Source organism: Cydia strobilella, chromosome 11 (assembly GCF_947568885.1).
Source record: "Cydia strobilella chromosome 11, ilCydStro3.1, whole genome shotgun sequence".
Taxonomy (NCBI): Eukaryota; Metazoa; Arthropoda; class Insecta; order Lepidoptera; family Tortricidae; genus Cydia; species Cydia strobilella.
The window spans coordinates 9,105,821-9,131,395 of NC_086051.1; the positions used below are offsets into that span (position 1 = coordinate 9,105,821).

General features: G+C 38.5%; 3 protein-coding genes across 3 annotated transcripts; 1 reads left to right on the forward strand and 2 right to left on the reverse strand.

Moving 5' to 3' along the window:
- Positions 1-1,015: 1,015 nt before the first annotated feature.
- Positions 1,016-9,329, reverse strand: LOC134745495 (DIS3-like exonuclease 2). The gene is made up of 3 exons (XM_063679539.1): positions 6,539-9,329; positions 4,380-4,638; positions 1,016-3,573 (listed from the first exon to the last, which is right to left on the reverse strand). Exons 1-3 carry the CDS (start codon positions 9,211-9,213, stop codon positions 3,352-3,354), a joined length of 3,156 nt encoding a protein of 1,051 aa, XP_063535609.1. The 5' UTR covers positions 9,214-9,329; the 3' UTR covers positions 1,016-3,351.
- Positions 9,330-11,898: 2,569 nt separating this feature from the next.
- On the forward strand, positions 11,899-12,468 carry LOC134745258 (multifunctional methyltransferase subunit TRM112-like protein). Its single transcript, XM_063679250.1, has one exon. The coding sequence runs from the start codon at positions 12,079-12,081 to the stop codon at positions 12,451-12,453; it is 375 nt and encodes a 124-aa protein (XP_063535320.1). The 5' UTR covers positions 11,899-12,078; the 3' UTR covers positions 12,454-12,468.
- A 1,449-nt stretch (positions 12,469-13,917) lies between these two features.
- LOC134745144 (cytochrome b-c1 complex subunit 2, mitochondrial) lies at positions 13,918-24,584 on the reverse strand. Its single transcript, XM_063679120.1, has 10 exons — positions 24,426-24,584; positions 24,133-24,272; positions 22,153-22,327; positions 21,323-21,454; positions 20,827-20,997; positions 18,995-19,086; positions 18,400-18,497; positions 17,790-17,953; positions 16,598-16,816; positions 13,918-14,119 (listed from the first exon to the last, which is right to left on the reverse strand). Exons 1-10 carry the CDS (start codon positions 24,468-24,470, stop codon positions 14,036-14,038), a joined length of 1,320 nt encoding a protein of 439 aa, XP_063535190.1. The 5' UTR covers positions 24,471-24,584; the 3' UTR covers positions 13,918-14,035.
- Positions 24,585-25,575: the final 991 nt, after the last annotated feature.

Sequence of the window (25,575 nt, forward strand, 5' to 3'; positions counted from 1 at the left end):
TAAATTTAGTATGGTTTATGATGGGCTACAAATCTTCTCGACCAATCATATTGTCGCATTGCGTATGTTTTGTCCCTCACGGGCGCACACGTATAGCTGATCTATGTAATGCTAGATCTATGTATGCTGCCCAAATTTCATATGAATATGAATATTCTTTCTCTTACCCCCGGTCGCTCGGTGGCGCGTCTATAGGGCCCTCCACACTCGCGTTCGCGGCTTCGCGCCGCGTAGTCTGGCGAGCTTATATACTATTATATACTATGTCTAGGGCCCTCCACCCTTGGATATTTTTCTCAGAATAATAATTTATTTTTTGTTTCTGAAATAGATGGCGCTATTTTACCTACCAAAGGGCATTTGCAGTTATTATTCTGAAGGGCCCTCCACACTCATGCGCGAATCACGGCGCGATTCGCGCAAGTGTGGAGGGCCCTTGAGACACGACTGTCCCCCCCCCCCAAACCCTTTGGTATGCCGAATGGCCCGTATGCATATGGGAACAGTCATGATTTTTTTAACTACCTACCTGCAATCTGTTTGGTCAGACCACTTTTTAGTCATCAGGGCTCTCCAAACGATATTCGCATGCGCTTTGCAATAGGGAATATTATGCAAAACTGCGCAGGGGGCGCTACTAGCAGAAACACAGCCTACCGCGAAACACGAAAATCTAAATTTTATTATTTCTATTACTCTTGCATATTCGAGTGACCTAATGAAATGTCAGAAGGCCTACCGCAAACACCGTAGTTCGCAAATTGCGGGCTTCTTTCTCTTTTACTCCAATTAAGGCGTAATTAGAGTGACAAAGAAAGATACGCGCAATTTGCGAACTACGGTGTTCGCGGTAGACCCTCATCTATCCAATCTGCTTTAAGTAGGTACCTAAGTAAAGAAAAAAAAAACAATATTTAATTGAAGTACTTATTAATTAATGAAATTCATAATTTCTCCATGCAATTTCGAACCTCACAGTACATACAAGGCAGAGGGTTTAAAAGAAAATAACCACAAATTCTCAAAAATGTATTGATTTGTCTACAACATCAATGAAAGAAGTTACAAAAGTAGCGTTTGAGCGTTTAAACTTAACCCAGATATATGGATAATATCTAAGAAAAGGCAAGATTACCGACTAAAAACATTATAATAAATTAGAAAAATTTAATACTATGATTGCACACGATGCAAATCGTTTGTGTAGTCAAGGTAGGTACTTGCGCAGGTTACATGCATCGTCGTTAAATAAATATTCAAACTACTATTGAGCAATGAGGATAAACGCACAAAACTTAAGAGCCCATCAACCTGCTCACTAGCGCCACTGCTTAATAATTGTGATTGTTTAAATTTATGGATAGATATTTAAAAAAGGGGGCCGCTAATACGTACTGTATTTAAGTACCTTTTGAATACATCAAACCTAGTTTTTATGTTGCTGGGTTTGTCGATCTATGAACTCAAAACAAAAACGGCCGTTTTAACTTCGAACGCATAGATTGACGAATCCAGCGACGTAAAAACTATTATAAATATTATAATGTATTCAAAAGGTACTTAAATACAAAATACAGTACGCAGCGGCCCCCTTTTTTAAGTATCTATCGTTAAATTTAAATAATTACAATTATTTACCAGTGGCGCTAGTGAGCAGGTTGATGGACTCTTAAGGGTCCCCGGCAAGCTCGGTTCTCCATACAAACGTAGTTACGATCTCATTTTAAAACAAGTAGCTAGTTTGCTCTGAAACTTTGTACTTACAATAGGATAAGGTATATCTATGTCTGTAATTAGTTTATGTAGCTTCAGATACCACAGTTAAAAAAATACAGCGAATTTAAGTTTTTCATACAAAACCTGTTTTTGCTCTATTTCAGACTACTAATTACAGACCTATGTCATTGTATGTGCAAAGTTTCATTACAATTCAACTTTTAAAATGAGAACGAAATTTCGTTTGTATGGGAAGGTGAAATTCGGCCGAGCTTGACGGGGACTCTTAACGCAGATGGCGCTGCAACCGTTCAAAACACAGGACTTTAGATACGCGAAACTCAAAGAGCCACTGGAGAATAAGTCAGAGAGATTATATAATGAAATTATAGATGTATTTAAGACAATAATAATCGGTATTCAATTCAAAATAACGTTTTTTGCAAGGCAAACACATAACTCGTTCAATTCAATAGTCATGCTAAAGTAAGGACGCTCAGCACGTAGAATTTCGTACATCGACCCGCCGTTTCCTATCTCTTTTGCACGCGCGTAATTATATTACTATGTCGCCCAGGTACCGGCGGTCAATGCCGCTGTGCGAACGAGACAGCATTATAATTATGCACGTGCGATAGAGATAGGGAATGGCAGGAGAAATTCTTCGTGGTTAGCGTCCTTACTTTAAAGTACATATCACCAAAAAGAATTCCTTGACCAAGTCCGTCTGCAAGATAATTCCGTACCATCATCCTTTCTGCTTGTAAACCAAAGTTGTACCTAAACATAATTGCAAAGACAAAACACGTGTTTCAGTATTTAGTTCCAATAGTCACACGCAGATGGCGCGCACTGCAGTCGAATCAATAAACCAATTCAAATAAAAATAAAACTAATTCATGTACAATAACAAATACAAGCAGATAAAAAAAATCTAAAATATTTTATTACTACATAGTATTAAAACAAAGCTTACCGCTGTCTGATCGTCTGTCCCTATGTATGCTTAGATCTTTAAAACTACGCAACGGATTTTGATGCACTTTTTTAATAGATAGAGTGATTCAAGAGGAAGGTTTATATGTATAATTCATAATAAATATAAATGCCGCCATGCCACATTGGCAATTATTGTATCTTACAAGACACTCCAAATTTTATTTCATTAAAACCCTTAATTATAAAATAATACAATAAAAGTTACAAAATAGTTGAAACCTTAGCTTAGTTAACTGTGGATCTAGATCACATTGCAATTTCACTATCACTTAAGAAAAAATAAAAAGTCAAACCTAATTATATTATTCTATTCTAAAACAGTCAAAACTGATGTCAATATAAACATCAGAGCGAGTTTGAACAACAATTTAAACTAAGAAGTTTTTGGGTTAAAATGTTACTAGTTTACAACAGACATGATCACATACCTATATTAAGTTGTACTTCACAAGTCAGATTTATTTAATGAAGTTTCAGATGTCATTCAAATGTAATATAACACTAGGTATCTCCGTCACACAACACAATTCAAGTCGCGCACAATAAGACTACCCACCTTCTAACTGTGCGATAGAGAGAAAACGCAGTCTCGCGCAAACTGACAGCTTTGCTGCAGGATACATAGTATTTAGTAAATCAATTTTCCACACTAACTTTCGGTTTGACAAGTCTCGTTTCAACCTTGACCATCTCATTGCCTTTGTGCATTTCTATCTGTACGATGGAGAACACTTCTATGACTTGTTTGATCTGCGGGGCATCCGCCGGCGCGTCCTTGTCGTTGTGCCAAAGGACTTCCATTCGGGATAGTTTGGCGCCGGCCTCGTTTTTCACGCACTTGAAATCGCCTGGGAAGTCCTGCGAAAAAAAAACATATAATACATGCATGCCTACTTTCTATTAGGGACTTAAGGGACAAAATTGAACCATAGCACTTTGAAATAAAGTTTAAAATCAAGTGGGAAACATATTCCCTCTGCCTTATAAAGGGCTTAAGCGTGTTTGAAAGGATGGCTTTATTTTAGGTGTATCCGGAAATTTCCGAAACTGGACTTTAATATGATGGAATTATGGGTGATGTTTTCCGATTACCGGCATTCTGAGGTATGTGGATTTCCCCTAATTCATCTTACAAAACAAATCTCTTTGTAGGGGTGCGTAAGGTCTGTTTTTTTATTCTGTAGACTAAAATGACGTTTGTATGACATGACGTTTCTTAGTACCACATGAAATGACATTTTAGTCTACGGAATAAAAAAACAGAAATAGTTAACTATTATAGTGTCCCTTATAGTTGCGTTATGGCTGCCTGTCTAATTTTACTTTGGCTTAATTTCGGCCATAAGACCTTTCTGTGACCATAATAAAGTGTTATAGTTATTCATAAACGTCTATAAAATGTAACCCCGGCCGCATATATTATACGGAATTTTCACTCAGTTTCCGTCCGAAATGACATGTGCAAGCGAGACAGCACTATTAACGTGTATAGCGACGTCTCGATCACACATGTCCGCACGGAAATCGGATCAAAATTCCTTATGTATGCGGCCCCCATAGCGTTCCAAATCGTTTCTCTTTCCGTCATTTTGATATTTCTTTTTGTGATAAGACAAAATATAACACAGGTTTACTGAGTTTTATAAAACAGGGGTTAAACTTACAGGATTGAAGTAAACTCTCCTGTTAAGCCCCATAGCAACGATGATGACATCAATGTACTTCTCCCGAACCTCCACCACAACACCTTCCGTCACCATGGGTGAATGCATCTCAATGTACTTGAGCGTGTACAACTCAGTGGACATCTCACCGGCCTTCTTGGCATTGTATTTCTGTTTGTTGCACTGAGCTGCAATCATACGGACTTTGTCCACCTCCCATTCTGGAGAACCATTGTTTTTGAGACTGGCTGTTAGTAATCTGAAATTAAAATAATTATTAGTGAGCACTGAGGTCAAGTTCAAAGTACAAATTTAATTAACAACTTAAGATTGCTTCTTTGCTTGAAACTCATTAGTCTCAATACACTCATTAGGTTGATTTGCTTTTTAGCTAATTATTTATTTCATAGCCCTCATTACGATTTCTGGATGAGACTAGCTCAGGACCAAGATAAGCGGCGTACCTACCTAGCCAAAGAGAGACCTATGATCAAGAGTGGACGACAAGAGGTTAAAAATGATGCTGATGAAGCATAGAATAAACGCATAATTATGTAATTAATCGTGATGTAAAATGTAAAAATATGTAATCTTCAATCGTAAGGTAAATTTAACAATATTTAATCTCCAATCGCAATGTAAAATTCCATTTTAATGTAAATTTAATAATATTTGATCTCTTATCTAATGTGAAATTCAATAACATGTAATATAATCTTTAATTGGAATGTCAAATTTAATATATTATGTATTGTAACCTATAATCGTGATCCTTAGCTACTTATTACTAATTACTTAGTTAGTAAGTTACGTAGATAAGAATGTAGTTAATTAGTGAGTATTAAGTTGCAGTGCCCTACAGGGTTCATAGCTGATCAAAATTATTATGTAACATCTTATTATGTACCTATGAAGGCAATAAATGACTGAATACTGAACGCATGTACTGTTGCATGTATTGTCTGCTTAAGGGTCCCCGGCAAGCTCGGTTCTCCATACAAACGTAATTCCGCTGTCATTTTAAAACGACTAACTAGATTGCTCTGAAACTTTGTACTTAAAATAGGATAAGGTATATCTGTCTGTAATTAGTTTATGTAGCCTCAGATACCAAAGTTAAAAAAAATACTCGTACAGCAAATTTAAGTATTTCATACAAAACTTGTTTTTGCTCTATTTTTTTGTTTTATAAACTAGAGCTACAAAAACTAATTACAGACCTAGATATACCTCATGTCATTGTATGTGCAAAGTTTCATTACAATCCAACACGTAGTTTTAAAATGAGAGCGGAACTACGTTTGTATGGGAAGGTGCAATTCGGCCGAGCTTGCCGGGGACTCTTAACTTAAATCAGACAAGCCATTTAGTTAATAAAAAAAGAAATCTTTGCTTGTGTCCTGTTCCTGTTATGTTACTTAGGGGGTCATCCATTAATTAAGTACGTCACACGAATTTTTACGTTTCTTGAGCCCTCCCCCCTCCTTGTGACACTTGGTCACATTTGGAACACAGTAGAACCCGCTTAAGACGATTCTGCAAAAAAAGCGTCTTAAACGGGAAATCGTATTAAACGTGAAAAAAAAGTTAGTATTAGGTATTTCATGTCATTTGTTTATATTTATGTTCTTTTATTGTGTTTGTAATCTGTCTTATGTACAATAAAGTGTTTACATACATACATACATACATATATAGAATGGAAGACACAACAAAGATTATAGGTAAATCAACAATAGGGTACTTAACATAATTTTACCTACATAATTGTAGTATTTTTGTGAGATAAATAAATTCTGTTTATGCTGGTATTAAATTGAAGAGGCTGCCACAGACGGACAGACGCACGAGTGATCCTATAAAGTATAAGGGTTCATTAATATATTTTCAGTTACTAATGAAGTTAAAGTGACGTCACAAAGTTTGTGACTCCCCCCTACCCCTTGTCACAACATGTCACATTTTTTTGACCCCCTTCCACCCCCTAAACGTGTGATGTAATGTAATTAATGGATGACCCCTTATTGAAGATATATTGCCAATTAAAATAAGTCCTTAAGGACGACAAACCGACTGACCTTTTGAAAAAATCACAAATACATTATAGTTTTGTAGGACAGGAATCATACATCAATTTTAGAAGTAATATTTTTAGTTACCTGTGCACCATGATGTCTGCATATCGCCGAATAGGGCTAGTAAAATGTGTATAGAGAGGTACATTCAGAGCATAGTGGTGAAAATCATCATCGTCTACCCCATCAGCGCAAAAGTACTTTGCTCTCGCCATAGGCTTGGCACAAAGCATGCTCAGCACCATAGCTCTGCCTTTATCTTCATTCTCCGGACCTACATATGGCAATATTGAGCGCTGCAGACTCCCTGCTGAATCAATTTCCAGATCAATTCCCATCGGCTTCAGTGCTTTAGCTAACTGCTTCATCATGAATCCACTTGGGGGAGGATGACACCTTAAAAATGCTAGCTGTGGATGATCCTTGTGTATTCTCTCAGCAACAGTCATGTTAGCAAGCAACATGAACTCTTCAATAAGCTGATGACTCTCTTTAGATTCATAAATCCAAAATGATTTTGGCAACCCATTAAAGGGGTGTAAATGAAAAGCAACCTTTGGTTGATCAATACGTAGAGCACCATTTTCGAAACGCCCTCGCCTGAATTTGGCAGCAATTTTGCCTAATATTTTAATTGTATCTCTTATATCTTTATACTGGAAGCCATTGTTTATCTCTGGAAAATCAGATTTATCCTCATTATCTTCAAGTATAGTTTGGGCATGTTCATAGGCCAATTGACTACAGGAATTAATCACAGTTTTAGCAAATCTATGACTAAGAACTTCAGCATTATCAGTTATTTCCCAAAAAACAGAAAAAGCTAACTTGTCAACCCCTGGAAACAGGGAGCAGAGCATACACAGCTCGTCTGGTAGCATATGGTAAGCTTTTTCTACTAAATAAATGGTTGTTGCTTTTTCTGCTACTTTCTCATCCAGCTCTGTGCTTTCAGTCAAAAAATGGGACACATCCGATATGTGTACGCCAATCTCATAATTTCCATTGTCAAGTTTTATACAAGACACAGCATCATCAATATCACGGCAATTTGATGGATCTATGCTGAAAATGCAGAGTTTTCGGCAGTCCTCTCTCAACTTTATTTCATCTTCTGGTATAACATAATCAAGTCTTGGGTACAAGAGACTATATTTCTGCCCGAATGGAGTTACATCCAAGTCATTTTGTGCCAAAATAGCTGTAGTTTCTGTCACCATATCTCCAGATTGGCCAATATTTTTTATTATTTTCCCATTAGCAAATCTTGAATCAAACCAGTCCATTATCTTGGCCAAAAACAAAGTATTTTCAAAGCTTTTAGCCTCTTTATAAAAATTATCAGGCCAACTTGTAAAGGGAATATTGAGGCGTGGTATCCTGTGATCGCGAGGCACAAATAAGGCCTTTTGTCTGTTTTTATCTGGCATTAGTTTTAATACTCCAATACATGTGCGGTTGTGCACTTTTTCTTTTAAATACACTACTCTTCCTCTCTTCTGTTTTTTGTCTGGTTTGGGTGTCATGTCATCAGTATTATTTTTAGCATCCTCATCATCATCATCATTTACATCTTCAAAACTTGTCTGAGTATCATTACCATCTTTTTCAGCATTTTTGCTGACATCATCCACGGGTACATCTCCAGATTCGTTCATTTCATTAACTGCATCATTTTTCTTGTTTTCTGCATCAGTCTCATCACTGCTGCTGTCTGTGATAATTTCTACAACCACAATGTCACCTTCCAAAGCTCTATTTCTATCTTTGATCCCCTCTATAAGAATGTCTTGCTCACCTCTATCCTTACTTGATACATAAGCATGTGTGAACTGTTTAGGATTGATCCTCACAACTCCTTCAATTAATTGTTTGCTCTTTAGGCCCACTTCCACTTCACTAAGAGGCATGTAAAGTCCGAACCTTTTATCACTATTTTGGTTGCTCTCTTTGCTGTTTGTTCTACTCTTGTGTTTGTTATCTGACTTTGGTGTGTGCCTGAAACTGGAGTTTGGAGTAATATTTCCCACGCTTTGCCTCTGTAGCTGGTGCTGTTGATATTGTTGGTAACTGTCAACCGAATATGATTTATTGAGCAGAGGGTGTTGCATGACATTTTGCAAATATCTTGGAGTACTAGGGTCTACCTGTCTCATGTCAGAGTGGTGAGCATTAAACATGGGTAGCTGAGCCAGAGGTGAGCTAGGAACACTTGCTGCATTATGGGGTTGCTGTTGATACATGTACTGAAAGTGAGGATGATAACTTAAATTCTCCAGGTAGTGTGATGGGCTCGCGAGATACATAGGGGCTATCTGTCTAGTAAACAATTCTTGAACCGAAGCATTACTTGGTGGCGCTGTCTGCGATTGCGGTGGTGTAACATTCTGTGGTGTAATTTGGAGCTTTTTTAGCCTTTCTTTCTTTTTCTTTGCATTCTTTTTCTTCGTAGTTTTTGGCGTAGTGTTTTCAGTTACCTTATCAGCAACTTGACTTAACATTTTCAGCACTTCATTGTTATTTTGGCTTGCGTTTGTAAACAATGGCTTGGAAGAAGTATCAGATACATTCTCCTCCTGGATCGGTTTAACGGTTGATTGCTGCAATGCTAAGTTTTTTGTGAGTTTGCAGAGCTCTTGGATGTTCCCACTTTGAGTAACTCCCGTTTCAAGTTGTGGAGTTGCAGTAGCACATGATGAAGATGCTGGTGGGGTTTTCATTTCTGCCTGGAAATCTGCTGAATGATCACTACTTGCCATGATTATACCAGGTTAAGTACTGTTTATTCACAAATAAAAAGAAAACTGTTAATTTTGGGTCAACATTACCAAAAAAAGTGCACGACACGTAGGTATTTTAAAAACTCCTATCAGACTGAAACTGAACTGTCATTCTAAATTAAATGTATGATATGACAGAAACGTAGTGGTTATATACTCTTTGATGACAGATAGAAAGGAAAGAGTATGGAAGGTTGAGGTAAGGAAATGAATCTTCATGTATCAAAAAGTGACCGTAAAAACAGTAAATAGGCGGCGACACCATACACTGAAGTACCTAGACCATACACCTAGTATTTTATATAGATGTGCACCCGTGCGACCGTGAGAGACAGAACATACGCAATGCGACAAAATTAAAAATACGTTTTAACATTCCTGACAACATACCAGAAACAACCTACGTAATTTGGTCGGGTTATTTGCTGCCCCTCCCCATTTAATCTCTACATTAATATACCTCTATGGTTCATGTCATAGAGTCTCCTATATATTACAATACTCTTTGGTCTCAGAGCCTACCTAGCGCCACCGGAGAGATAGGAACTATTATTTAAAGCTGAAAGCCTGAAAGCGGTCACTTTTGCCATGGAGACTGTATAAAGGAGCCAAAACTCTATGTATGAAAAGTGTCCATCAATAAACAGTAATTAGGCGGCGCCACCATACACCGAAATACTACCAAAAACAACCTACGTAATTTGGTCGGGTTATTTCTTGCCTTATATGGTTCATGTTATACTCATGTCCCAGAGCCTAACTAGCGCCACCGGAGAGATTAGGAACTATTATTTAAAGCTTAACGCGGTCACTTTTACAACAATTCTGCCATAAGAGATTGCGATCCTTTCTATACCATCCATAACTTTTGCAATAATGGGGTTGGCAACTGTCAAAGGTTTGCAGAGATGGCGCCATCATAGCTTGCCCCTTTTTCTATGAAATTTGGCTTAAAGGGCTGGCATCCAGGACATTAAAAAAACAAAAATTTGACACAATTCTAGGGATTGACAGGGCAAGCTATGCTGGCGCCATCTGCTATTTATTTCGACCGGCCAACCCCTTCTATACCATCCATAGAAAAGAGGGAAAGAGTGAACACAGAGTAGAAACGTTAATGATTAAGGTGCCTCCACACTCGTGCGCGAATCGCCGCGCAAAGCCGCGAACACGAGTGTGGAGTCTAGTTCGCTAATCAGCGAAATCGACTCCACATTCGCGTTCGCGGCTTCGCGCCGCGTAGTCTGGACTAGTCTGGAGTGAGCTTTACATTTATAAATCTAGAGGGACCTCCACACTCATGCGCGAATCACGGCGCGAAGCCGCGAATGCGAGTCTGGAGTCTACTTCGCTAATCAGCGAAATTGACTCCACACTCGCATTCGCGGCTTCGCGCCGCGTAGTCTGCAGCTGGCTTATGAATACAGTAGCGTAGTTATATATAGTTGGTCAAGTAAATCTTGTCAGTAAATAGAAACAAAAAAAACTACACTCATCCCCTTCTTCTGGGTGCCAGCACCAGTGCAAGACAAAGACACTATGACTCTCTCCGTCTACGCCCGAAATGAAACTTGACAAAGTATACTACTGAAACATAAAATTTGGTAGTCTGGCTAATGAAAGTAGAACCAGAAAAAACGCGGCAATTTCAAAAAATCGCAGACGGCTCTTTGATTACTAGGATTGGATAATTTTTATACTTTTTATGATTTCTAGAATATGAAAATTATAAGAAGTATAAAAGTTATGCAATTCTTGTAATCAAAGAGCCGCCTGCTACAATTTTTTTGAAATTGTCGCGTTTTTTCAGGTTCAACTTTCATTAACTTGACGCCAGACTAGTTGCTGATAAATAATAATATTTTTAGAATATTGCTTGCTAATTTTGTTACGTTCTTAAGAAAAATGTAATTGCACTGCGTGCACTGATAATTATTTACTATTATATAATAATAATATAATAAATATATAATATATAGTATTTTTCCGCGATTAAGTCCCGTGTTACTTTAAAATTATGAGTGAAAATCTTGTTAGTTTAAATCAATATACAATAGAAAAATCGTAATGCATTTTCTTTTATTAAGCCCGCTGCAGCCTACGAGTGTGGCCTTACGGAGCTTTATACTTAACGACGAACGTGTAGTACAAAGTATATAACCACTACGTTGTGTAGTGCGACTTTTAAGTTGCTTTTAACCCTTAAATGCATGATTTTTTGTATAACTTTTTAATAAATTGAAATAGATGTGTCATGTTGTATAGATTGAGGGAATAATATTTTGGATAGCTGCATATTGAGCCACGGACCATCAAATATACGATGCATATATACATCATTATGCATTTAAGGGTTAAGTTCCCTCAATGCTCAACACTCATGCGCGAGTCTGGAGCGATTTAGAGCCTACACTGATTGTGCAGAAACCATATAAATTAGTGATAATCACACAATTGTTAATAAAAATGTTCCGTAAATTCATAGAGTATTAAGCCGTTGCTTACCAAATTTAATAGAAAAAATAATTATATTTACACATATCAGTTAAATTCACATAAACTGATATTGAACCCCAAATAAGTGTTAAACAGTATTCGCAAAACGTTAATTCCGAATGTAATCTAAATAACATTCTGTCAATGTCAATTGGACATCAACGTCAAAACTCAAAATTGGCGAGGCCGAGGCAAAAAACAGGTGGAATTAATTCAGAGTATTTGTATTATTACATTTATTACTTGATTGTGTTATAAATAAAATACTTATGAGGTTAAAGTTGCAAAATTTATTACCGTATTTATTTAAATAAAAATATTATTGTAACGAGAACAGCAAAGTACAAAATGAAGCTTATAACCCACAACATGTTAACGTCGAAATGCTTGAAAGGTGTTACAACCGGCTATCCACTTGCTATAAGCGCTACAGATGTTAAGATTACAGAAGTTGATTTTAATCCGGAATTCGTGTCGCGTGTATTACCAAAATTGGATTGGCAAGTGTTATGGAATGCAGCTGATAGTATAGGACACAGTGAAGGATTACCTAAAACACTAGAAAATACAGAAGGAGACCAAGAGTTTTTAAAGAAAGCTCATCGAGTTTTACTAGAAATTGAAGTGGAAGAAGGTCACCTCACTTGCCCGGAATCAGGCAGACAGTTCCCAATCACAAAAGGTATCCCTAACATGCTGCTAACAGAAGCTGAAGTACAATAAAAAAGTGATTATAAATATGTGTTTCTTTATCCTACCCTTTTTAATGATCCAATAGGCCTAGCATATGATTGGCGCGACAGTTACTTGCCGCGAGATAGACTAACCATTTTTTAATAATTATTGTATGAATTAAAGGGGGACGGGTAGTCTATCTGTCGCGCCAATCATGTGCTAGCCCGGCTGGTGCAGCATAATTCTGAATATGAATTGTGTACCAGTCCTCTATTTGAACCCTTAGCCACTGACATATGTGTGGCACTTTGCCATAGCTTTTATGATGTTTTGTTAACATTTATTTGTTTACCAAAGATACATGTCAGTGGTTAAGGGTTAAAACATTTTTAGAATAGTATAGTTCCATTTAAAATCTGAAAAATACTGAATTAGAATTAATATTTATTCATCTTTTCAAGAAACAGACAGCACAAGCAAGTTTTGAACGAACCTGACACATAAATATATAACTTAAATTAGGGGTTCATAAAAGTTCAAGAAGATTTTACATTATTGAGAGAGCCACTACATTTTACAAGCTTTTATTTCACTTTCCTTAGAATGTTAGTGCGGGTCAAATCTTGAAAGCTATATTTGACCCGCTTCCTGATTTCTGACAGAGCTGAAATTTTGTATACATATGTAAATATGATGACATGGAGCTGATCTAATGAAGGAAAGAGGTGGCCATGGGAACTCTGTGATAAGCCAACACAATCTAATTGTGTTTGGGGTTTTAAGAATTGTCTTGCTTGATAGTATTAGTTGCCTTGCCTGTGAAAAGAAGTCAGCTTATACCAAAAATGATATTATTGCCGAACATTATTTTTCTGTCAGGATGAACATCTTACTTAAACAATTTTTTATGTATTTATTCCACATTTATTCCAATCTTGTTAATTACTATGTATGTTACCAAGTGTTAATTTAGGTCCTGGGTCTTTGAGAAAGTTTGAAAATTGGAAATTGGCATGCACTTAACTCATCATCATAATAAAGAAGTGAAAACAATTAACCTAGTGCTTATTTCCTCTCCCCCACTTTTGATTCACAATTATTACATAGCTCATCATTGTCTTTTAGAAAAAGTTGTTCACAATAAAACTGCTTTTCAGTTTTTTACCATAGTGCTAATTAATACCTTTTTACTTTTCTCCTTGCACCATATTTACATCTCTGTTTGGCCCAATGGTTGACTAGTCGAGAATCCCTTTAAGCATTAAGTCCGCCATTTGTACATTATTTTTATGTTTTATGCAATAAAGTTTAAGTAAATAAAAATAAAAATGCTTCATTATTTCATTATGTTATTTACAATGGTTGTCTGAAGAATGTTACAGAGACATAGTTTTTAAATTATGGGTGGCGCTTTGTTTATAACAGATATAAATTTGATGTACTGTTGAACCTACTATGTTCTTTTGAAATAAACATGCGAGTTTCTGTTACAAATAAATAAAACAGTATACCTATAACAAATCATTTATTTATTTAGGAAAACAATAAATAACTCCATGATTACTAAGATGTTCTCATTAAATTATCGTCTCAAAACATTACACATTTTCTATGGTGGTATAGCACTATTTTATAGTTCGTCGACGTACGGAGTGAAGGCCAGGTTTCCGACGGAGGCCATCGCGAGTGGGCTCTTAGCGGCAGCCGCAACAGCCTGAAACGGAAAACAGAAATTGTTAACCCTATGAATGCGAAGAATTCATAAAGCATCCGAAGCATCGCCATCGCCATCGCCACTGACGCTCACGACCTCTTTGTCCTGCAAAAGAAATGTATACGAATCCTGGCAAATATACGGATCCCAAATAGTTGCCGTCCCTTTTTCAGACAATATGAGCTACTTACACTTCCGGCAATATACATAATGGAGGCCGTTATCTTCGCTAGAAAAAACCCCGATCTATTTGAAGCTAAACTGGATACGTACAAAACTAGAAGCCAGTATAGAAACAAACTAAAAATACCTAACTCAAAATTAGCCATCTATAGAAACGGGCCCCATTTTATGTGTATCCAAGTAGTAAACAAAATACCCGATGAGATCAAGTTGGAACCAAATGACAAACAGTTTCACAAAAAATTAAAAACTTTTCTCATACAGAAATGTTACTACTCAGTGGAGGAACTTTTAAATGAGGAAACCTAGTCGCTGTAAGAGAAAGTAACTATTAAGCATAGCAATTAAGCAAATATTGACATTGAATTTATTATTGTAATTATTTATACCCCATACATATACAAAAATGTCTCTAACCAATTATTAATAATAGCATGCATGGCCTGTAAATGAAATTTAAATGTAATTTAGTAATAAGCTAGATATAAGACAATTTGTGTGCCCTGACAGGGTGTCATGGAAGCTTCCTGTATAACTTCAATAACATCTCATGTACATGACTTTACAAATAAACATCTTATCTTATCTTATCTTATTTGTTGTACGGGGCGTCAACTTCTTTCACAGAAATTTGTTTAATAGAATGTAATGATTCGCAGAATTTTCATTTCATAGAAACTTCTTTTTTCAAAAACCGTTCTTTTTAGGTACAGCTAAAAGGTAATTGTGTAGAACCCATTAGGTCTAACAGATAAGTAGGTTAGGTTAGGTTGAAACTGCAAACCTTTATAAAAAAATATGTTTTCTATGAAATGAATATTCTGCGAAATATTACATTCTATGAAACAAGGTACAACCGTTGTACGGTCACAGACTTTAATTGTTGATCCACCTAAGGTTCAAGCTAAATTGGTTGTCAATATTAACGGTATGAAATGTCCAATGTAAAGTAAACCCTTAATGGGTCAACAATTAAAGTCCGTGACTGTACCTATTAGCACAATCTACGCTTATAGTCTGTGCGGAAAGAGAACAGTCGTGTAATGTAAGGGAACCCATACATTCTATGACTTCTCTTTCCGCACAGATTCTAGGCGTTATGGCGTACGCTGACAATGAGGGCTACCGTTTTTGTGGTCACCAGTTGGCGCCACTGTAGATGTAGGTCCAGAAAACCAGATCTTAAAAATTCTTCTATGCTTATTTTTATAAAATCAATACGTTCTAATCACGTTTCACACAAAGTTATTTTAGCGTCTAAATGTGCAATTTTTTTCAACCTGTTTAATTTTTCATATATTTTATTTGGCACTTTTTATAAACCACTAACATTTATTGAGCTATATCTATTGTTTACCATGATTAATCAAAGATGGACAAAGATTTATCACAATTATGAATAAGGAGTGAAAATTCCCGATAAAAAAGCTTGAAACCCCCAAAACTTCTATGCATTTGACATTTTGAAAGACCTCCATCAACACTAGCGCCCCTAGCGGCGAAATTAAACGCGGTAGCCCTCATTACATAAGATGGCGTGCGAGTCACATTTTTAAATGATGATGATGATGATTCTCCTGACCGATTTTGGCCACAGCAACAGTGTGATCTAGAGTACATGGTTGATAGCACACCATCTACGTAGTTACCTATAGCAAATTGGGTTAGGCGGCTGAGCTCTCTTGCTTTCTGTCGAGTTCACTGCGACATTCAATCTTAAAATCTTGCATATGAGACCTGTATGACCTGTAGGTACTTATGTATATACATATACCTAATTACCTATGTTGGACAAATAAATAATTTAGATTTTTAAATTGACTCCATCATGAGGTGCCGCAATTCAGGCCGCTTCGCTGCCTTCCGCTCCCCGTCAGAAGGGGTTATTCCCACTAGTTACCACCAAGTTCTTACCAGTTTTAGTGGTAACTACTGGGAAAAAAAATCCCACCTTTTACCAGTGGTAACTACGGGAAAAATAATTCCCAGTAGTTACCAACAACTCGGTCTAGTAGTAAGTACTGTTTTTTTTTCCAGTAGTTACCAGTGGTAAAACGCGGGAAAAAAATTCCCAGTAGTTACCACTGGTAACTAGTGGGAATAACCCGTCAGAAGTCTCTATTTAACAAAATAAATATGAATGACAAATGAAATGACACTCCATGGAGTATCGCAACAGATAACTAGAGCCAGATGCTGCGCCATATACCTATGCGCAGTTGCGCAGTGCAGTACTTCAGCTAGTGACAGAGGTGCTTGGCTAAAACAGCAAATAAACATAACACTTGACATTACCTGTGAAACATCGGAAGCCGTAACTTGGTCAACAGCGCCAGCCAGCTCGGCGGGGTTCCTGGCCGAGCCGGTGTGCAGGCCCTGCGCGGCGATGGTCTCGGCCAGGCCGGTGCCGTCGTCCGCCTCGCTCAGCAGCTGCACCTTCAGCTGGGCCTTGGCGGCCTTCACCGCGTCGGCGGATACCGGCGAGCGGATAGCTGTGGCTACTGCTTTGATGGCCTGAAACGTTTTTCTTGGTAATTGAATACTTTTCATGTATGGGCTCCCAACTCAACTATAATATTCATTTCGAAATGTTTTAGTCAACTATAATGAAATTGACCAATCAAAGCTCGCCGCGGTCAAGAGGACGAAACGAAACGATAGCTCAAATTATTTATTTATTTTAGGTTGTATAGTAGAAACAATTGCTTGAAAAGTCAGAAACGCGCATGTGACACCCTTAATATAGCAACATCCATAGACTACGAAAACCGCTTACCGTTTCTTGTTAGTCTCCATAGGCTACCTACGGTGGCCAAAAATCAAGAAAATACTACTGTCTAAAAATTTAATTTAGCAAGGAGCTAGTACCAGGGCCTCATGAGAGTCATGAGTTACGGGAAGGTGTGTCGTTGACCAACCCGCCGGGCGGCCGGGGCGCGTACTAGTATGAAGGTATCGCGGCTGCTCGCGTATCTTAGCTGTATACTTTTGGTTTGTTTACCTATATAGAAAGGTTTGCTAGTAGCTGTAGTAGTTTGGTTTGGTGGTGGTGATTCTACTATATTGTTGTTGACTTGTAGAAAAGGTTTCATGTTTTATACACGGGATGCCCAATAGATATCGATGTAGCCCTGGTCAACGGATCGAGCTCAGTAGCGCCGAGTTCATTCAAAAATAAAAATGCGCATTTTTAGAAGCAATTTTCATATTTTTAGCTTTTGTGCATAAATTGTTAAAAAATTTTAAAGTGCGTTTTAGACCTATGTTAGTGATTTTTTTTTGTCAAGCAAAAGTAAAAAAATCAGGATTCGAATAGCTGAAGTCCCTAGAGGAAATCCTCAAGATTTATAATTGAATTTTTGGCAACCGTATTGTTATCTAAAAAAGTGTTACGATTTTTTTTAAACTCCGCTCGGAACCTACGGCACTTTAATATAAAGATCGCTGGCGCTTCGACTGGCGACCGGGAACCAGGGCTTGTTGTTACCTGTGCGGCCTCGTCCTTAGGCACGGACAGCACGGCGCCGAAGAGCCCGTTGTCGGAGTACGCCACGTTGAACCCGGCCGCCGCGAACGGCCCGATGTTGCCGATAGCCCTCGCGAGCACAGAGTTGTCTGCGCCCCACTTGGTGACCGGACCGTTGCCCAAGGCTGAAACCAAATTATATGAACGTATGTAGCATATAAAGCCTAAAAAATCGCGCCAAAAGTATTTCATTTGGAGAATGGTAGACGGCCACGACTTTGCGCGACTGACGACGGCGGCGGCGATAACCATAGGTTGGAGCGGAACACAGCGATCGATTTCGATCCCACCTTTTCTGTAGTCATCTTGTACCATACGTATTCTGGCAAATTAAGAAATTCTATTCTATTCCTATGATTGTCGCCGCCGCCGTCGCGAATCGCGCAGTCGTGACCGAGCCGTAAGGGACACGTAATAACATTCGCTACGATTACAAGCTTTATGTCTATTTATCATGCGCGAATGACAGCAAAATGACATCATTTTGAAATCAAAATGTATGTTCGAATTGGCCTCAAGGTCATTAGAGTCTCTAAAATTCCTGAAAGTTGATTGTTGAAACTTGATTTACCTTTGGCAGCGACGGCGAGGGCGAGAGACTGCGGGGTGCCGGCCTGGGCGCCCTGCAGCCCGAGGGCTACGTGCACGAGGTCACCGCCGGTCTCCTTCCTGATACCAACGAATGTTATTAGGAAGACTCTTGTACCAGTTTAATTTGAAGTGAACAGGAAAGACAGAAGTACAGGTCAATGAGGGCTAACGCGTATGAATTCGCCGCTAGGGGCGCTAGTGTAGATGGTGGTCTTTTCCATAGTTCGAAATGTCACTTGTCACTTCAATGACTGACAGCTGTTCTTTAGTCTTTTGGACCACCATCAACAGAGGCGCCAACTGGTGAGCAAAAAAACGATAGCCCTCATTCACAAGAGCTGGCATGAATGAGCAAATTAGTGTGAATAACATTAACCAATAAAATGGCGGCTCTGACTATACTGATATAGATGTCACTCATACAATGAAAGTTTCGTTTATTCTATTCGTGCCAGCTTTGCCAGTTTCGTGAAACGACCTGTACATAAATATGCAATTATGGATTAATAAATTTTTTCTCGTCCCACATGAAAGAGGTGGGACGAGAAAAAATACAAATGGAAATTCAAACTTACCTCAGTTCTCCGCCAAAGTACTTGCCAGCTTCGCCTTTAGCGTCCGAGGAGGAGTTCAGCTTCAGAGCCTGAGCGATCATTGTGGCAGTTTCCTGAAACAATACAATTGTTTAAGCCAAAAGAAAAAAGTTGTTTAGCGGTAATATATAAATAAAATATTGAATAAGAATGATTTATTGAAATTGCGTTGCAATAAATAAAATGCCACCCACGGCAGACCACGTGTCTCATCATCTTCAGGTATAGTGATATTTATTATTTGATAAAAGATTATAAGTTGGACATTCAAGATCTCTAATAGCTTATTACTACCAGTCGTTATACCATGTAGTGATAACAAAACGTATAATAGTGACATAAATAAAACAATCGCTGATGTAATAAACTGGTTGCATAGGAATAATCTTAAAGTAAATATATCAAAAACCACGTTTGTCCAGTTTATAAATAGAAATGGCAAAAAACAACAACTGACTGTAACATTCGCAGATCAGGTGATAACGGAATCAAGTCAGACAATTTTTTTAGGCATCTGTTTAGATGACAAATGTTCTTGGGGCGAGCATATTAATAAATTATGTAATAAAATTAACACGTTTGCTTATGCTCTTTGGAAATTGGCTAAGATTAGCACCAAACAGTCCGCTATACAGGCTTATCATGGTTATGTTTGCTCACTGCTCAGATACGGCGTTCTCCTCTGGGGAAATTCAAGCCATGCAAGACGCGCACTTTTAGCACAAAAACAGTGCATCAGGGCGATTTGCAACGTAGATGTCTTAACATCTTGTAGGCCGCTATTCATAAACCTGAATTTATTAACTGTGCCAGGTATCTATATATATGAAGTTTGTTTATTCGTTAAGGCCCACCCAGAACTCTACAAAACATTTAAAGATATATGCAACTTTCCTACAAGGTACCCAGATCGTCTCGCTGGCCCTGGCCGTAAGACACAATTGTACAGCAATAACGCATACTGTAAGTCCATTGACATTTTTAATCGCCTGCATGATGATATTAAAGATCTGCCTATTAGTTTATTTAAGCGTAAACTTAAGAACTGGCTCATTCAAGAATGTTTTTACTCTGTTGAAGAATATTTCGATTACTTTAGACATCAAACTTGAGATTTTATTATATAATTAGTTATTGAATCTGTATTGTAGTTATGACATATTGGTAATATAATTGTAATTTTGACATTTTAGTAATACGCTAGATTTAAGAGCACTAGAATATTAGTTGTAAGTACTCTAAATGCGTACCGTTGCATGCTTTCTTTTAATATTTAGGTACTTTAAATTTTGCATGCCTGTTTCTGGTGGAATGTGTGTGACCACGATATATTTTTTATAACATCTCTTGTACCACATTTTTAAGCAAAATAAAAAATATTCTATTCTATTCTATTCTACCGTGTTTTGCCATCAACCTAACAATTGCTTTGTTTTCTTAAGTATCCACCCTGTTAAGTCGATCAGACAAAACTAAAAACAAAACACTATAAATGGAGAGTAGCTCGATCTACTCTCTAAACCCCCGCCCCGATTCGAATTACCTCGCCCCGCGACAGCAGATTGACGACCTTTTGCCGACCGCTCAGTACTGTTTTTAAGCAACTTACTTTTTTATGTATAGCGTGCCCGCCCTGTGGCATAGTGCTGCAGGGACTCGGAAGAGATCTTGCCGATCTTCTTTGGCGAGATGAACAGCGAGTTGCCCAAGCCTATGCGGAACGCTGCCTTGCCAAGATGTTAGCATGCCTAACGCTCTATCTTCTAGTTGAGGTGATCCCTCTAAAGTTGTAGCCTATAAACCGTTAGACCTACCTTGTTCTCGCCGACGACGGCCACAGCGCAGCGCGCCGGGGTGAGGGTAGAGGCGACATAGTGCTGCAGAGACTCGGAAGAGGTCTTGCCGATCTTCTTGGGCGAGATGAACAGCGAGTTGCCTAGGCCTCTGCGGAACGCTGCCTTGTGGAGAAGGTCTACGGCGCGCACCTTTCATATAAAAATATATAATATAACACTTTAAAATATATACCTACTTTTAATTGTACTGTTTTTACTTTGGGTGTTTTACCCTACATTAGAGAATGTTTTGCGCTGTCTACTATTCAATATAAAATACAGCATAGCAACATAAATTACGCCATGTCGAACCAAAACAAAGACACAGCCTTAAAATCCTTTTCACAAATCTGTTCAGAACATTTTCAATCTCGTGAACATACCTTTATTGTGGCAGTAATATAACTAACTTTGGTATATATATATTCCTAATTAAGGCTTAGACCGCACTTAGACGAAAATTATAGGTAATTACCTGAGGCGCGAGGGCAACAATATCGTATTTCAGGCGGGGCACGTTGTCGCTGAGCTCCCACGGCCTGAACTCCTGGCTGGAGATCAGGTTGTTCAGGCACTCCAGAGCCGGACTCAAGTTATCCTTTGTCGTCTAGAGATAAAATAATACATTAATAGGGCCTAACAGCGTGTTTTTCATTCCACCACGGAGCAGTTTGTTTGCATTCGTAGCGATACATCGACAGCGAGTTAAGAGTGGCGAAATTCGGCCGAGCTTGCCGGGGAAGCTCGCCCGAATTTCACCTTCCCATACAAACAGAGTTTCGTTCTCATTTTATAACTACATATTATTGTTTATAAACATTTTTTTGAATTTTTTTATAGTACCTATACACAATTACACAAGTGTATGCTTTCTGATAATATTTGCAAAGTAATTGTGCATTAATTAGCTAACACACCTAAATGCAGAAATTATTATTCAACAGGATACACTTGTCCATTTTAGGGTTCCGTACCCAAAGGGTAAAAACGGTACGAAACCCTCGGTGGGCGAGTCCGACTCGCACTTGCCAGTTTTTTAGATTGGAGTGTAGAACAATAAAAAAATTAAATTGAAAAACATACCGTTACTAAAGGAAAAACGCATATAACCGATTTTCAAAACCGAAGTGATCCTATAAGTGCTTTGTAAACAAAGTTTTGCATGAAGCACTAAAAATGATAAAGGTTGTGAAAGCTGTGAAGACACTAGCTCAAATCTAGCCTAGACACCCGATATAGGTAATTGTCATCCTTTGAATTTTTTTGGTATTTGACGTCTATTTCCAATTTAAAAATCTTCCTCACCTCAAGTGTGTAATAGATGAACTCGCGGTCACCGGAGCAAGTGACAGAGGCTCCATGCTGGGCCAGTTTACGAGCAAGGATGAAGCCACTGGCACACCCAGTGCTCTGTCCAGCCGCTGTGCGCAGGACATGGGTCAGACCGAGCTCAGTTGGAGCCTCAAATCGGGAGCCAGCCCTATAACATTATCAACTTGTTCATTTACAATCAACATCAATATTTTAAATTTTTTTGAGGTCAGTAACAAGACAATAAAAAAAAATCTGACTTATCTGCAGGGAAAAGTAAAGTTTTATGATGACAGCAAACAAAAAGGCACAAAAGTATTGATTTTCAAGCATATGGTAAGGCTGCTTTTCCACTAGAGCTAAGCCAAGCTATGTTTTCTTACAAGTAACACTTAGCCGCTTATGAATAGTAGTAGTAAAACGCCTGTTCTATGTTTAATTTTGTACAATACAAAAATAAACATAGAACAGGAAAAACACATATCATTTGTACAAAGGCGAACTTATCCCTTTCAGTTAACCTTTGAAGTGTGAAGTAGCTTTAGAATGTGAAATGGGACTTTATTACATGCACTTAGTTTTGTTATTTGGCCCAACATATTCATTTCAAACATCAGGCTAAATAATAAAATTAAGTGCAAGTAATTAAGTTTAGTTTTACATTTAAATTACACATAATAATTGTATTAGTTATAAATAAATAAAAGATGTTTATTAAAAAAGTTTGAACATAGGTACATAATAAAAGTACACAATAATGCTTACAAACTAATTGAAAGGGAAAGTTTACATTAATATAGCTTAGTTTAAGCAATCTAAGAGTTTATTTATTTATTTATATAGCCCTATGTTCTGAACATGTTTGATTTTGTAATAGTAAATTAGTTTTGAAGGTTTATATGAAGTCTATTAGTTCAGTGTACCTGTCAGCAAAGGTCCTTCCAGTATTTCCTCTCTTTTGCCACCCTTGTGGCGTCTCCTCTAGTTGCCACTGTCGACGTCATCTAACAGATGGCGTTAGGGAGCTAGAACGCAATTAGCTAGAAACCTACATCGCGCTTACGAAGTTTCAAATGTCACTAACTATATAATACTCCTTCTGACTAACTCTCAGTGGACTTCGGTCCCCAGGCATAACACCCGCCTGGAGAGAGTACTCTCTAGTGGCCCTCTCTCTACACCTACTACATTGGTGACCTTCCGACATTGGACAGCTATGAAGACCTCAAGATCCTGATGACGCCGCCTCGCAGCAAAAAAAAACAGTTTCCTCTCTGTGTGCCACCTTGCATGCCACTGTACAGTTCTGTACATATGTATTATATCCTGTAAATATCTTGTAAATATTCATGCCTGGCACACAACTTCTCTCACTCTCTCTCTCTCCGCTCGCCGCTCTGGCTCTGAGCAACTGCGCTCGTCACACTGGCTCTGAGCAGCTCTGCTCGCCTGTGACTCTGAGCATCTTCGCTCGCCACACTGGCTCGAGCACACACCTGGTTTCGCTGCACGCTTCATACGTCGTCGCTGACCCCTCCGCTCAAAGGGGGGCTGATGTGGCGTCTCCTCTAGTTGCCACTGTCGACGTCATCTAACAGATGGCGTTAGGGAGCTAGAACGCAATTAGCTAGAAACCTACATCGCGCTTACGAAGTTTCAAATGTCACTAACTATATAATACTCCTTCTGACTAACTCTCAGTGGACTTCGGTCCCCAGGCATAACACCCGCCTGGAGAGAGTACTCTCTATTGGCCCTCTCTAAATCTACCACACCCTTGTCCAGAGTGGTCCCACTGTACATATCATTTCGTCTTCCCATCGTGTTAATTAAGGGACTTGGGATCTTGCGCCTTGCCTTGGATCAAGATCCCAATTGGAATTTCCTAACATTTCTCAAGTTAACCATGACCACCTAGAACTTGATTTATATTTTTACAAAGTCAGAAAAATATCGTCATAGTAAAATCCTTACTTGAAGGCTACAGTCACCCTGGTGACTGGAGACCCGTTGTCCAAAGCAGCAACGAATGTGTTGTTCTGGGTCGTGCCAAACTGTAGGGTAGCAGCCTGCTGCCTCACGGCAGCCTGAGCGGCCTGAGCGTATCCTCTCGCCTGAAATACATTTATGTATTATTTCCACTCGTATCTATCTAAAATAATCATAGGTAAATCCTTTACATAACAGGCATTTGACAGCTAGGTACTGAGGTGAACATTATAGGTTTGAAGTTCTATCGTAACTCATAATCGAATGGTGATATTTACCCCAGCGTGACGAATTATAGAGTTTTTCAGTGCGTTTGATGCCATTTTGCCAAAATTTTAAGGTTTTCGGGCACTCACACTGGCAGTGGAACGACCACCAAATCGATCGAAAAATACGATTTTTAATTATTTGACAGTTTCTGTCAAATGTCTTCTTTGAATTCGTAGATTTTAAGCAAGCTGATTATTAAAGCCGAGTGTGGAGCAAAGAGTAGTATAATATATATAATTTATATATACTATTAATACTATATATTATATAGTATAATATAATATATAGTATAATATATGGTGTAGAGTGTGCGTCGCAGATCTAGGAAATCGAATCCACGCCACAGAATAAGTAATAAGGGCCCTCACACTCATGCTCGAATCACGGCGCAAAGCCGCGAACGCATGTGGAGTCGATTTCGCCTCGCGCCCCATGAGGGGCCTCGCGCGAGTCCCCATCGGGCACAGTGAAAGAAAAGGGCCGCGCAGATACGATTTCGCCCACGGCTAGATTAGTTCACGCTACGCCACTGCCGAACGGGATAGTCTTATGTATCTTTCAGTAGGAGTAGCAGAGAAAGCGCTGTTATTGTTTGTCCTTGCCACAGTCTCACATTTTTTTATTCCCCACCGTAAATTTGAATGGTTTATGGTGGGCTACAAATCTTCTCGACCAATCATATTGTCGCATTGCGTATGTTTTGTCCCTCACGGGTGCACGCGTATAGCTGATCTATGTAAACTATGTAATGCTACGTCTATGGAAAGGACACTTCCTACCATGGAGATTATATAAAGGAGCCAAATCTCTATGTATGAAAAGTGTCCATCAAAAAACAATAATTAGGCGGCGCCACCATACACCGAAATACTACCAAAAACAACCTACGTAATTTGGTCGGGTTATTTGTTGCCTTCATGTTATACTCATGTCTCAGAGCCTAACTAGCGCCACCGGAGAGATTAATAACTATTATTTAAAGCTGAAAGCGGTCACTTTTGCAGCAATTCTGCCATAATAGATTGGCATCCTTTCTATACCATCCATACTTCCTACCTGAGCTTCTTACAAACGCGAAGTTTGAGAGCGATTCAGGGTTGAATCATGCTGTCCCTTTCTAATGTATGGCACTATCTCTTTCGGATATTTAGGTTGTCT

What these genes read in the sequence shown, in the direction of transcription:
- LOC134745495 (XM_063679539.1), bottom strand. Translation starts at nt 9,213, where the DNA reads ATGGCAAGTAGTGATCATTCAGCAGATTTCCAGGCAGAAATGAAAACC. An exon ending in GCAGACATCATGGTGCACAG is followed by an intron (nt 4,639 to 6,538) that starts GTAACTAAAAAT and finishes TTTTAATTTCAG; the next exon opens with ATTACTAACAGCCAGTCTCA. An exon ending in GGAGAGTTTACTTCAATCCT is followed by an intron (nt 3,574 to 4,379) that starts GTAAGTTTAACC and finishes TTTTTTTCGCAG; the next exon opens with GACTTCCCAGGCGATTTCAA.
- LOC134745258 (XM_063679250.1), top strand. Translation starts at nt 12,079, where the DNA reads ATGAAGCTTATAACCCACAACATGTTAACGTCGAAATGCTTGAAAGGT.
- LOC134745144 (XM_063679120.1), bottom strand. Translation starts at nt 24,470, where the DNA reads ATGGCATCAAACGCACTGAAAAACTCTATAATTCGTCACGCTGGG. An exon ending in CTATAATTCGTCACGCTGGG is followed by an intron (nt 24,273 to 24,425) that starts GTAAATATCACC and finishes AATGTATTTCAG; the next exon opens with GCGAGAGGATACGCTCAGGC. An exon ending in TCATCTATTACACACTTGAG is followed by an intron (nt 21,455 to 22,152) that starts GTGAGGAAGATT and finishes TTTTATCTCTAG; the next exon opens with ACGACAAAGGATAACTTGAG.